General features: G+C 34.9%; 1 protein-coding gene across 50 annotated transcripts in view; it reads right to left on the reverse strand.

Annotated features, from left to right (window-relative positions):
• Positions 1-13,309, reverse strand: part of Dscam1 (Down syndrome cell adhesion molecule 1) — a 183,743-nt gene that overhangs the window by 121,903 nt on the left and 48,531 nt on the right. For 26 of the 50 annotated variants that reach the window (XM_087360724.1, XM_087360723.1, XM_087360730.1 and 23 more), the window contains exons 4-6: positions 13,165-13,303; positions 6,850-7,020; positions 3,230-3,379 (exon numbers count right to left, since the gene is read on the reverse strand). In XM_087360724.1, the coding sequence (XP_087216850.1) occupies positions 3,230-3,379; positions 6,850-7,020; positions 13,165-13,303 (460 nt within the window). Of the gene's footprint in view, positions 1-3,229; positions 3,380-5,815; positions 5,981-6,023; positions 6,186-6,355; positions 6,527-6,637; positions 6,800-6,849; positions 7,021-7,100; positions 7,266-7,422; positions 7,585-8,219; positions 8,391-8,444; positions 8,610-13,164; positions 13,304-13,309 lie in introns of those variants that run through there. The other 24 variants (XM_087360839.1, XM_087360803.1, XM_087360762.1 and 21 more) reach the window with 9 other exon arrangements.

Consider the following 13,309-nt stretch of genomic DNA (forward strand, 5'->3'; position numbering starts at 1 on the left):
ACGGCCAATTTTAATATATTTTTAATATTTAATAAATCACAATATGACGCACTTACAATATCTTACAAAATATTCTGATAAATTGCCGTACACTATGTCCATTCAATCTGTTTGGCTCAAATTTTGTTGCTGTTAAGTCCCTCACTACTAAAATCAACCAAACTAACACCAACTCATTCACTCCATGGTATATGGTCTTCCTTAAGCAGCCGGCACTTCAAAAAACTTCCTGCTATTATGAATCTGAATATTTATCACTGTGTTCACAGAAGCCTACAGGACTGAGTTTTACAAAACACTACTGAATGGACGACAGGAAAGAAAGGGGGTGGAGTGAGGTTGAAAAGATGCATGAATTACAAGGGAATAACAACCTTACAATATCTTAACTCCATCACAAATTAGGTTTTCACTAGCAGCAGACAACTTCACAGTTTTATAACCCCCTGAAAATAACCTGTGAATAACCTGTGCAGATAAGTCAACTATAAATCCATCAATCAATCATCAATTTATATTAAAGCAACAGACATCAGGCAGCACTGTGTATGACCTGACCACATGAGAGTTCATTCATCAATTCCTAATATAAACAACAAAAGATACTATATGCCCATGCAAACTGTAGAAAATGTCTGCTTGATACTACCAAGGATACGAAAAGTGCAGGAAGCTAAACAGATTTATGTATGGACTTTGCAAATTGATCTTCAGCACTGATGATATTAATAGTTGTGTGACGTGAAGAATTGTAAATGTAATCATACGAACGAAATATCATACCACCGCTCATTTCACTATGCATAATTCATCATGCACCACCTGAATTCTACTAGCTCTTATAAACTACAACTTACCTTTAGACTGGCTCGATATGGAAAGTGGATTGTAATACGGAGCAATTTCAAGTAACATAGCCACTGTTGCCAAGATAAGATTACCAACATTTAATTTAGAAAATCAACCGATTACATTTTTGAAAAGTGCCCATCCACTTAGCAGGGGTACCCTATCCCAACATTCAGGCAACATTTTTTTTTTTTAAGTTGAATGTGTCCTGAGAACACATTCAACTGTCACATGCACTTTGCAATTCTCAAGTTGTACTTAAACCAAATAAATTGTGACAAGTTCATATTATATGTTACTAAGTACAAAACAAACTGCATAATATTCACCCAAGATCACTACAAGCCAACAAATCACAAAACAAATGTTCCAAAACAAGTCAACTTTTATTTACTGATGATAACTGTACATGATCTTGAGTGGTGGGTGTCTGTCATAAAGAGATATTCCTGCCCCTAACAGATTGCAAGACCAACATGTTTCCCATTTTGTTTACAACGGTTTCTATTATTAACCACTGTATTTTGATTGTGTTTACTATGAATGCTCAGATAAAACCAGTGCAACTTGTAGATTGCTCAAGGTAAAGACTTGATACAGCATTCTTGCGTGCCATGTTCCATAACTGCCACGCACACAAGCGACCCCAAATATATGCATGTGTACTTGAATAAATATTATTTCTGTAAGAGAAGTCTGTCACTATTATAGGTTATACATTGAAGATTTCCGTCTTCTGGGTTGTTGCGCTGTGTAGTCTGGTCGATGTTAACCAACGTTTCAGAGGTCATACTGCCTCCGTCATCAGGGCGCCCTGATGACGGAGGCAGTATAACCTCCGAAACGTTGGTTAACATCGACCAGACTACACAGCGCAACAACCCAGAAGACGGAAATCTTCATAATCACCGCTGTGAGAACCTCAAGTCTTACAGGTTATACATTGTTGGTTCTCCCTTTACATTACTTTGTTCTTATTTCAAATCACAGTCATTAGACAGTGTGCTGCAAAATTAACCCTTCAAAGCCTAGTTATTAACTGCATGTACCACCTGCCTTAAAAATCAGTAATTGCATGTTCGCCCACAAAGTGTATTTATTGATTTCATATGATTCTCAGAGTAAACAGTAATTTTTTTCCTTAAACATTGTTCGTTGTAATGGCATCAGGTTGTGTTTTCTCTCAGGTAAGAAATTAATGTTTAAATAATTTAATACTAGCTTTGGCTTCAAAGGGTTCATACATTTACTCCCCAAATGTTTAATTCTAATATTTACTTTTGTAGTGCATTCCCACGAACAACTATTAATATATTTGCCAATAACTTCTGAAACTGTACAACACAGGAATATCTCTCTATCACCATAATGGTAACAATAGTTTGTTATTTCAAATTGTCCTTTTCGTCACGACAATGTAACAATTCTGGAATGAACATACATTGTTTAAAAACAAAGTATGTACTTTATAAAATCAAAGAAAATTATGGTCAACTTGAAACAACATTAAAAAGCACAATGCCCTTTCTCAAGCATTCAATAAAGAACAAACACATCCATTTGTTCACAAATTACTATGCAATTTAAACTTCATCACACGTCCAACAATTATTGGAACAAATATATCTTCTGAACTACATTCAGTTAATTTCTGTGAAGTTACTTCTATGTGCTTAGTCATTATTTTCAAGTTTTCATGTTTATAATTATGAGAATGGTATGACAGGTACCAGAAAATCCAGTGATGAAAGTGTAGGAATAATGTGCAATACAGAACCATCTCAACTCATGAGTACCAATTATACAATCATAACCATCTGGTGTCAATGACAAGCTACCATCAATATTTAAGGCCAGTTAAAATTAAGCTTGACTTGATTTTAGCTTGTTTAACCCTTTCTGTACAAGAACATGAGATTTAAACCTGTTTATTATGGGGCCGTTAGTTGGACTTAACTTTGATTTCAAATTACTACCACAATGGTAGTATTATGGTTATAGCTGGTTGTCTAACTTGTCTCTAAAACAGCAGACATGTTTAAAATTGGTTTACCATAAGAGGATAATTACACATAATGATTTGGAAGTAGTTGGATAGATAAGGCTGTGGCCTCTGCAAGATATCATCTTGGCAAAGCAATACACATGTCACGATAGTATGATAGCCAGTGCCATGGCCAAGGTTCAAACTGTGCACCTCTAAAATGCAAGTATGCTACGTTACCACTCGAACTAACCTGCCAGTTATTTTAACTACGCTGAGCAAGAGGTATATAAACTTCTGATCAGGGCTGTTAACATCCTGCTGTTCAGTAAACAGAGTTTCAATTCTGGGCATTGTGCTTATGAAGACGAGACAATAAAATTATTCCACACTCACCAGTGATGACTAAACGACCCTTAGTTGCACTCAGTCTTGTCTCTCCAGTGAGGCGATGCTTTGTTCGACACTGGTAAGATTTATAACCATCTTCTGGTCCAACATCACGAATATGAAGCTCTCCAGAAGGGAGCACCAAGTACTTTCCATCTGCATACACAAAACATCATTGTACCTTCCACAATATATACACACTGCAAGCAACACCTGAACGCATTTCATAAACACTCCGATCCCCAATGTACTGTTAAAATGTCTTATTATACTTGTTCTCGTTAATGCTTTCCTGTGCAAAGATTTCTAGAGCAGCGATTCTCAAGTGTGACTGTCTACTAATCACGCTAACACAGAAAAGTAAGATTTGACTAGATTTAATTATTTCCACCTGGACATCAGAATATGCCTGATATTATAGTTTGTTTGTAATAAACACAACTTGGGTAATAACAACCATCTATTCTTATATATTTTGGAATACTTAAAACAAAACTTTATTTAAAAGTGACATACTGCTAACCATTTTCTTTCATTCTATTATTGTTTCAAAACCATAATACAAAGTAGGAGGGGAATTACTTTATCTTGAGTTCATCATGAGAGGGTCAGGATTTAGTGAAGGCAGAGTGACAGAAAATTAATTATGACACAATAATGTAAATTATAAATAAGCTTTCGAAGATATCACCTGTTTCATAGCTAATTTTTCATTGCCTTAGATTTTTTCAACACATTTCCAGCTTTAAATACATTATCTTAAAAAACTTTATGCTCAAGTATATTATGGTCAAATTAAGATGAGCACTGAGTATCAGAGGAATGATGAGAGGTAGCGTAAATAGGCAGTACTTGAAAAAGAATTTGCTGACTTACCAAAGTGAAACTATTACCATTCAACTAACTCATACCTGCTAACAATAAGTAACATGCTATTTCTGACAGAGTGTTCTATGAATTCTAGTAGTGTTGCATGCAATGGGTATTACATAATCTTTATTAACCCTCTTTCTTAAATTACCACAACCTTTCAAATGTCTTACAAGTACAAAACTTGCTACTACAGAAAATACGCCCTGGTAAATATAACCGAAATATGAGAAGCAGCAAGGAATTCTGACTTTGGTGGTTGTGGTACATAAGAATAAAGGAATCATTTAGCAATAACAGTTAACTTTTAACCGCACAGCTTAGCAAGAAAAATACCACCAAACTATTATGTTAACTCGTAACAAAAGAAATAATGTACTGATTTCAAAACATTCATGCATTTTATAGAATGGTTTAACTTGAGAAGATTTTCAAAGTGGTATTTCTACTTTAATGTTACATTTTTATTCACCAATTATAAAAATTAAATTGAATTTGAACTACAGTATGACATGGACTTCAACACATAAAAATATACACATGTTGAGGGAAAACGGGAACCGTTAATTCTACACACAAATAAAGAGTTCATAAAGCCTGTGGAAGCAATTCAAATGCATGATAATTATTTCCCTACACATTATAAATAAATCTCGTTAAAAAAAACATGCAAAGAATTATACAGTTCCTTATGGCAAACTTCCAAAGCCTTCTTTTACTCTATCACACTCAGAAGATGCATTCTGTGGTTAAAGGATTTCAAGATTCTGTTGTTAAACTTATCACATCTTCTTGAATGTAATTACCAGGATAATTTTTCAATAATTAAGTCTCTTAATCTTTTAAGGATCAGATTACTTTATTTGTCAGAAACAAGTTCTTTTTTCTGTATGTGTTCTTCAAACCCTGCATTAGATATGTGGACCAAGGTGAGCCAGGTTTGCTGCTATATTATGGTACTTTAACAAAGGGCCATCATATAACTCATGCATGATCTGGTGGCATTTGAGAAATAAACTCTTCTGCTCACAAATACAATATTCTGAATTAAGTTCATTTAATGACAGTCCTCAACAAACTGTGTGCAGATTTGGGGTTGAATTCCAAAAAATTGTAAGTCAGAATGCAAACAAAATACAGGTCAGTGGTAATAAGATAGACATTGTTTTATCAGAAATATATGTTTACCACAACCACATTTTGTTTGGTTATGGAATTACATAAAAATGTTTAAAAACATACATATTTCATCTTAAAAATGGGCTAGTGAAAGTCATTTTGAGTCCCTAATATATCAGAGAATTGAACATAAGAATTTTCCAATACATACTAATAATTGGGGGTGACAAAAATATATGCATGCAAGCATACATGTCATTTTCAAATCTGACTCTTTCCTATATGCATATATAACTACTCAGATTATCAGTTTAAAAATAATCCCACAGTCCATACTGTTAATAATAATTTGTATGCCATCAACTATAGCAGAAGCAGCTGTAAGTTTGAGGTTATATAATCAAAAAGTATTTGAAATTGAGCTTTTCTGTTATATGGGAAGATACAGCACTAAAATGGTAATACTCCACAGAATACATCTTTTCTACAGATTAATAATTATACTGCTGGAAGGAGTGTGGAATGACCATGACAGAGGAAAATGTCTTCAGAATGGAGTGAGGTGACCAAAACCTGCAAACAAAACAAAACAAAACCATGTACCATAATGGCTACCATCCTGGAAGATCTCCGTGTGTTCATTCTCCAACCACGATGATACAAAAACGTAATCAGCTACAAAACTTGGAATGTGACATTTAATAATGGCCGTGTTCCCTCGTAACACATGCTCGTCCATTACATTCACCTCGTAACGTTGTGTGACCACTGTAAGAAATTAATAATCAATCAGTAAAAAGGAAATTTTTACCATAATTGGCAGGAGGAAGATAGCTATTCCCCTGAGTGTCCTCCCAACCGATTATCTCCACGTGGTCAGATACAAATGATGGTACGTTGCACTTGAAGACAGCTGCATTACCCTTTATCACAAACACATCATACACCTGGGCCTCATAATACTGGTTCACAACTGTAACAAATCAGTATTATTTACACATCAGTCTTAATAGCAAGAAAGAAGCACTGCTTTCAGTATCCAGCAACCTGTAAAAGAATCTTAGATGGATAAACCCTGTAAAGAAAAAGTATGTTTAGTACCAGGAGGGTATGGAAAAGAAAGATGGTAACATTTCTTATTACCATAATCGGTGTCGGATGTAGGAGATGCAGAAAATGAGCCATCATCTGTGATCCACTCAACAACTTGCACGAAATCCGCGACGAAGCTTGGAATCAAACACTTGACAGTTGCTGTATTGCCACGAAGAATAAATTCATCAATGACTCGGCTCTGGTAGAACTGATGCACCACTGTAGAATCACAAGTGTAAACAAATCACTGCTTCATGAAGGAACTGTGTGGTAGCATGGGAGGTGGTAAGGGGCTGTGGAGAGAAAGCAAGTAAAATTTACAGTCATTACCATAGTCAGAGCCGGGAAGGTATGTGTTGCCTGCACTGTCCAGCCACATCTCCACTACTACAAAGTCAGCCACGAAGCTCGGTACCTCACACTTCATCACGGCACTGTTTCCACGGATCACATACTCATTGTCCGCTTCTGCTTCATATGACTGTGACACAACTGAAAGAGACTGGAATAACTCCAATACCAGTTACAGCATTGACCATTACCGTAATTATCAGATGTTGTGGTGTAAGTATGGATCTGTCCACTGTCTGCAACCCATGATTCAACAGAGACGAAATCTGCCACGAAACTCGGAATCTTGCATTTCATCACCGCACTGTTGCCACGGATCACATATTCATTCTCGGCTTCCGTAACATAGAACTGAGCAACCGCTGGAAAAAACAATGTAAAAATGGTGTTGGGAAGGAAATAAGGAAGGAATGAAGTTTATAATAGTTATGCATGAGCATACCATAGTTCTGAGAAGACGGCACATGAACCTCGCCGTCGTCAGCTATCCAGGCTTCAACTTGGACAAAGTCAGCCACAAATGAAGGGATGCTGCATTTTAGAACAGCCGTGTTCCCACGAATTACATATTCTGTCAGAATCTCTGCTTCATAAAACTGATTGACAACTGTGAAATAAACAGTCTCTACACAAGCTGACTCACATAACAACAATATCAAAACAACAGTCACATAAAAATTTTTCCTGCAAGGAAGAGAGAGAGATAGTTAGTAAAACACCTGTGAAGAAAAATGTCAATATGGGACTGGGAATCGTTACTTTACCATAATCAGTCGATGGCATGTAAACAGTTCCCTCGCTGCCCACCCAAGATTCCACTTTCACAAAGTCAGCCACAAATGATGGAATGTTACACTTGAGGACAGCTGTATTCCCACGAATCACATACTCTGAGACCACTTCTGCTTCGTAGTACTGGTTAACAACTGAGGAAGTGTGAGAGTATTAATTACCAACACAAGAATCAATGTTACAGGACTAATCAGAAAAAAACTGGCTTTCGTGAAAGGTTCCAAATTCAGTAAACATTAAACAGTTTTCAAACCAGAAACATGTTTTTGAAGGAATTTTCATGACTGCAAATTCACTACTCAAACAATGGACCTGTACAAACTAGAATATCTAGACATATAGTTCTGATATGGTCTCATTTCAGAAAACTGCAGACTGCCTTCATGCAGAGTCCATACAACAATAAATTCTGCAGTTGTAAATTTATACCATATGTCATCATAAACATTCATGAAGAGCTTTCACCCTTTCTATTTTAAATTCCAATTGTCCTTCACAATTCCTGTCTGCAGAACACTCAAATTGGCAAAGACACAAATTAATGCCCATCCTTCAGCATTATATAACTAAGTAAGCATGTGCCACATATTTTGCAGTCATGTCCTCCGGAAATATGACAAAAGTGATATTCCATTATGCCACTCTGTAAATATCCTGATATAGACAGCCTTTCTCCTCGCCAGTTTCCTCCAACCAATCCCACACATGACTGAACGGACTGGAACACCCTGCTGAGGCTGAAAGCATGGAGGGTGGGGGATCACATTACCCTGGTTAGAGGAGGCATCAGTCCCCGCATACATGTTGCCTGAATCATCTTGCCATGACACCACGCTCACAAAATCAGCAACAAATGACGGAATACTGCACTTGAGGACTGCAGAGTTGCCACGAATCACATACTCATTGTTCACCTCAGTCTGGTAAAACTGCTGTACAACTGTAATACAGACACATGTTACATCAGGAGGTTTGTGCCTTACTTATGAATTACCGTAGTCAGAAGTTGAAGGATAGAAACTTTCCCCTTGGTCGGTGTGCCAAGAAACAACACTAACAAAGTCTGCTACAAACGACGGCACTTGGCACTTGAGAACAGCTGAATTACCACGGATAGCGTATTCCTTGTTCACATCTGTGTCATAGAACTGCTGCACCACTGCAACCAATCACAACAATACTAAGACACGTGCGTTGGAACAGAACACTGATGACATTGCTGCAGGCGTTTGATACCTTGTTAGGGCGGAACGGTTCAAACCCAGTAATCCAGACGGTTACGCAGGCTTTAGCTTCCCAACTAATCAGAAGAGAAGAGGGAAGCCAAGAGTAACATAGGCCTTGATAAGGAGCCTCGCTCTACAACGAGCAACCCCAAATTCAAGCTCAAAGAATGCTCTCTAAGTCACAAGTATAAACAGTCAGAATTGCAACGAGATGTGCCTATGGCATGAACCACAAGCATTGTTAGTGACGACTCATGAATTTCCAACCAAATTACCTATGTCACAGGCGATAACATGTGCTGCTTAATGAATTTATGCAACAATACTGAGAACAATGACTTTACAGAAGGCTCATATACATGTCTTCCATATATCCAAATTCTCCGAGAATAATTATACTGGTTACAGATGCTCCGGGTTAGAAATATAGAATACTTGTACAGATAGAGTCGCAGTTGGATTTCTTTCATATGACTTCCAAGCCTTTAACTTGATAAGAAGACGTAACTGACGAAAACATACCGGGTTGTGACAAATTAAAAGACGCCCAATGTCATTCGGATATCTCGTACGAAGCAAGAGAAGATTGAAAATGCTATAACAAGTACTGCATCTCTCAAGAAGAACAAAGGTTGAGAAACCAAGCTATTAACTTCTGAATAAAATATCAAGTGGCCAACTGTTTCACTGACTGATCACATTTCAAACACAACTACAGTGGCCCTAAAACAAAGTAATAAAACAGTGATTTGTTGTTTCAGATGACTGAAGCATCATGCTAAGAACAGGACAATACATCAATCCACAGAGGCTCAAGGAAAGAGTCTAGTGTACCTCTTCATCTGACAGTAAACCAACTATGAAATACACACAAAACCAGGAACAAAACAGCATGAAATTCAAACGTAAACACACATATCCCGTATTACCAATGTTACGACTCAATAACATTAATTGTAACCACTGATTCCCAACTTTTCCTTGCTACAACCTTAAACTGGCTACCAACATAATTATTTTATCCTAACAATCAACATTTTATATCAGATCTAAAACTTCTTGACGATGGTGAAGAGTCAATTGAATAAAAATTTTCTTGGATATTATCCATCGTCTAGTCGTCCGGAGATAGGGATTAGCTCTATCTAGTGGGCCAGACTGTGTAGGAACCTGAAGACGGAGATAGAGTCCCATCTCCGAAACGTTGTTTTATGTTTTATATTTACTAGACGATGGATAATATTCAAGAAAATTTTTATTCAATTGAATCAACATTTTAGCTTGTCAGAATTAATAAATAAAAAATATCCTTTGCGGTCCTATTAAAACCCTTCCATGATCCTGGATTGGGTTGTAACATGAGGTTGGAAATCACTGTTTAAAAGTATTTTACAAAAATCTATATGGAACGAAGAATCTGTTCCAATTTAAAAAAAATTTTGGACCAATACAAAACACTATCAATTACTGTTTCAATTCTGATATACCTTATGAACTTTTGTTACAGGAACTGAGATGTAATCATCATTTTTAATTATATCTGGCTTATCTCATGTAATTTCTTTCCCATTCCATTACAGCATCCAAAGACATGCTCATATATCCTGTATGCATAGTTCTCTTTGTGTTACAATAGCATAGCTAATGAAACAACTCACAGAAGATTAGACACAAATTTGAATGTTAGCAGGAGGCAGCAGTGACAGTAATAATGAATATTTTAATATTTTCCGTCAAATCACAATTTTAATAAGATAATAAAATATAAAATATTTAAAATATCATTTCGCGTTCCGCATCGAATGATCGATTTACAAATTGGAACGTCTCTTACGACATGTTTCGGTTATATTTAACCGTCCTCAGGTATAAATTAGATTGGTAAATTTAAAACTCGAATTACAATCATTTACAATGTTATGCAGTTTATTGAAATGTTCTTATCAGATTACTCTTATATATTAGAACGAAGGTATTGTTTTTTATATTAGAACGAAGGTATTGTTTTTATATAAGAGTAATCTGATAAGAACATTTCAATAAACTGCATAACATTGTAAATGATTGTAATTCGAGTTTTAAATTTACCAATCTAATTTATACCTGAGGACGGTTAAATATAACCAAAACATGTCGTAAGAGACGTTCCAATTTGTAAATCGATCATTCGATGCGGAACGTGAAATGATATTTTAAATATTTTATATTGTATTACCTTATTAAAATTGTGATTTGACGGAAAACATTAAAATATTAACCTAATTCACAATATGATGCAAATATACTACCTTAGTAATAATGAAATAAATGTCCAAGTACTATATATGAGACACGAGTTAACATTTGACAATTTTAGTACCTCTCGAATCAACTGACTGCTTGCCACAATAGGGACAAGCGACATTTTCCTAAAATGGTACTGCTGCCTCGTAAATATTTCCCAACTGATCGTACACAATACACTTAATGCAACATAACCATGCATTTGATATGTCATCATCAAATAACCCACAGACAGATAATCCTTTTATCCCATGACTCCATGAACAGGTCAAATTAATTTACAATCCCCAAACACAACCCATCCACAAATTAGCACAAGTCAATTTTCTAACAACAGACTATATCATTGCTACCATCTTAACACTGCACCTCTAACGAGTCACCTGGCATATGTATAGCTCAAGCTCAACCCAGTTCTACTTTCATTTATTTCCAGCCAACTGTCCATTCTTTATAATATTCTCTGTTTTCTCAGCCTACTTTCCTTATTGTATAATGAAAGATAGGCTTATGTAACCACCCGCAATCTCCATAATAAATTCAGAACCGACTGACGCATTTACAGAAATAGTATGGCCGTAATGCCACTACTGACCATGCCACTTAATATATGGTCCTGAAACTATCTGTGGAAATAGCTTTAAAAAAACAAGTCACTTCTGTGAAGGCAATTTTAATGTAAAATATAAAATTACAACACTGTGATGCACAAGACATCATTATATCGCTATCACATTTGATGGTATATAAACTTTCAGAATTTTTTAATTTATCAAAGTTTTCCAAAAAAAAATTAGTTTTACAGATATTTTACCAATTTTGGAAATTTTCGTAATTTTAAAAAAATTCTGAAATTTTGAGAAAAAAAATTTAATTTCGAAACATTTTAGTTTCATGAACTTTATGGCTAATTTTGGAAACTTGACATCATCATATCGCTATCACATTTGATGGTATATAAACTTTCAGAATTTTTTAATTTATCTAAGTTTTCAAAAAAAAATTAGTTTTACAGATATTTTACCAATTTTGGAAATTTTCGTAATTTTAAAAAAATTCTGAAATTTTGAAGAAGAAAAATTTAATTTCGAAACATTTTAGTTTCATGAACTTTATGGCTAATTTTGGAAACTTGACATCATCATATCGCTATCACATTTGATGGTATATAAACTTTCAGAATTTTTTAATTTATCAAAGTTTTCAAAAAAAAAATTAGTTTTACAGATATTTTACCAATTTTGGAAATTTTCGTAATTTTAAAAAAATTCTGAAATTTTGAGAAAAAAAATTTAATTTCGAAACATTTTAGTTTCATGAACTTTATGGCTAATTTTGGAAACTTGACATCATCATATCGCTATCACATTTGAAGGTATATAAACTTTCAGAATTTTTTAATTTATCTAAGTTTTCAAAAAAAAATTAGTTTTACAGATATTTTACCAATTTTGGAAATTTTTGTAATTTTAAAAAAATTCTGAAATTTTGAAGAAGAAAAATTTAATTTCGAAACATTTTAGTTTCATGAACTTTATGGCTAATTTTGGAAACTTGACATCATCATATCGCTATCACATTTGATGGTATATAAACTTTCAGAATTTTTTAATTTATCTAAGTTTTCAAAAAAAAATTAGTTTTACAGATATTTTACCAATTTTGGAAATTTTCGTAATTTTAAAAAAAATTCTGAAATTTTGAAGAAGAAAAATTTAATTTCGAAACATTTTAGTTTCATGAACTTTATGGCTAATTTTGGAAACTTGTTTAATTTTTCAACATTTTGAAAATGTTTAACTGAACACGACCCAACAACCTAACACAAACTAACCTTATCTAACCTAACCTAAGCCCAGCCACATTTATACTCGTGGTTAGCTTCTTTCAATTGGAGATTAGTCCAATCATTCATTCTCTGAGCAGTTTTTTTAAACTTCATTCAGAATGACGACATGTACAACCTATATCATAGTGTCATGAGGAACATCTAATCTAAAGGTACACATCTCCTAAGCATACGAATTATCAAAATATATATCAGTACGCCATCCGGCATGATCTCTAGGATCTATCGTATTGGATATATTCATCCAGCGATACATAAAAGTATGGCATTGTTGTAATGTATGAATTGAGAAATCAGCTGTGCATTGAGCGAGTGGTCCATCTCAGTTCCTAAAAAAAGAATGGTCTTAACCTCACCTGCTCTCACGTTGACATCTCTGGAGTGAATTGATCCAACAGAATTCCTTGCCAAACATACATAAACTTGCGCGTGGACTTCTTGACGATAGTCTTCTGCTCGGAAGGGTGGGAATACCAGATTTCCATTTGGTAAAACCTAAAA

The sequence above is a fragment of the Zootermopsis nevadensis genome, unplaced genomic scaffold (assembly GCF_977971745.1).
Source record: "Zootermopsis nevadensis isolate Lab colony 2312 unplaced genomic scaffold, Znev_1.0 Znev_ptg000003l, whole genome shotgun sequence".
NCBI lineage: Eukaryota > Metazoa > Arthropoda > Insecta > Blattodea > Termopsidae > Zootermopsis > Zootermopsis nevadensis.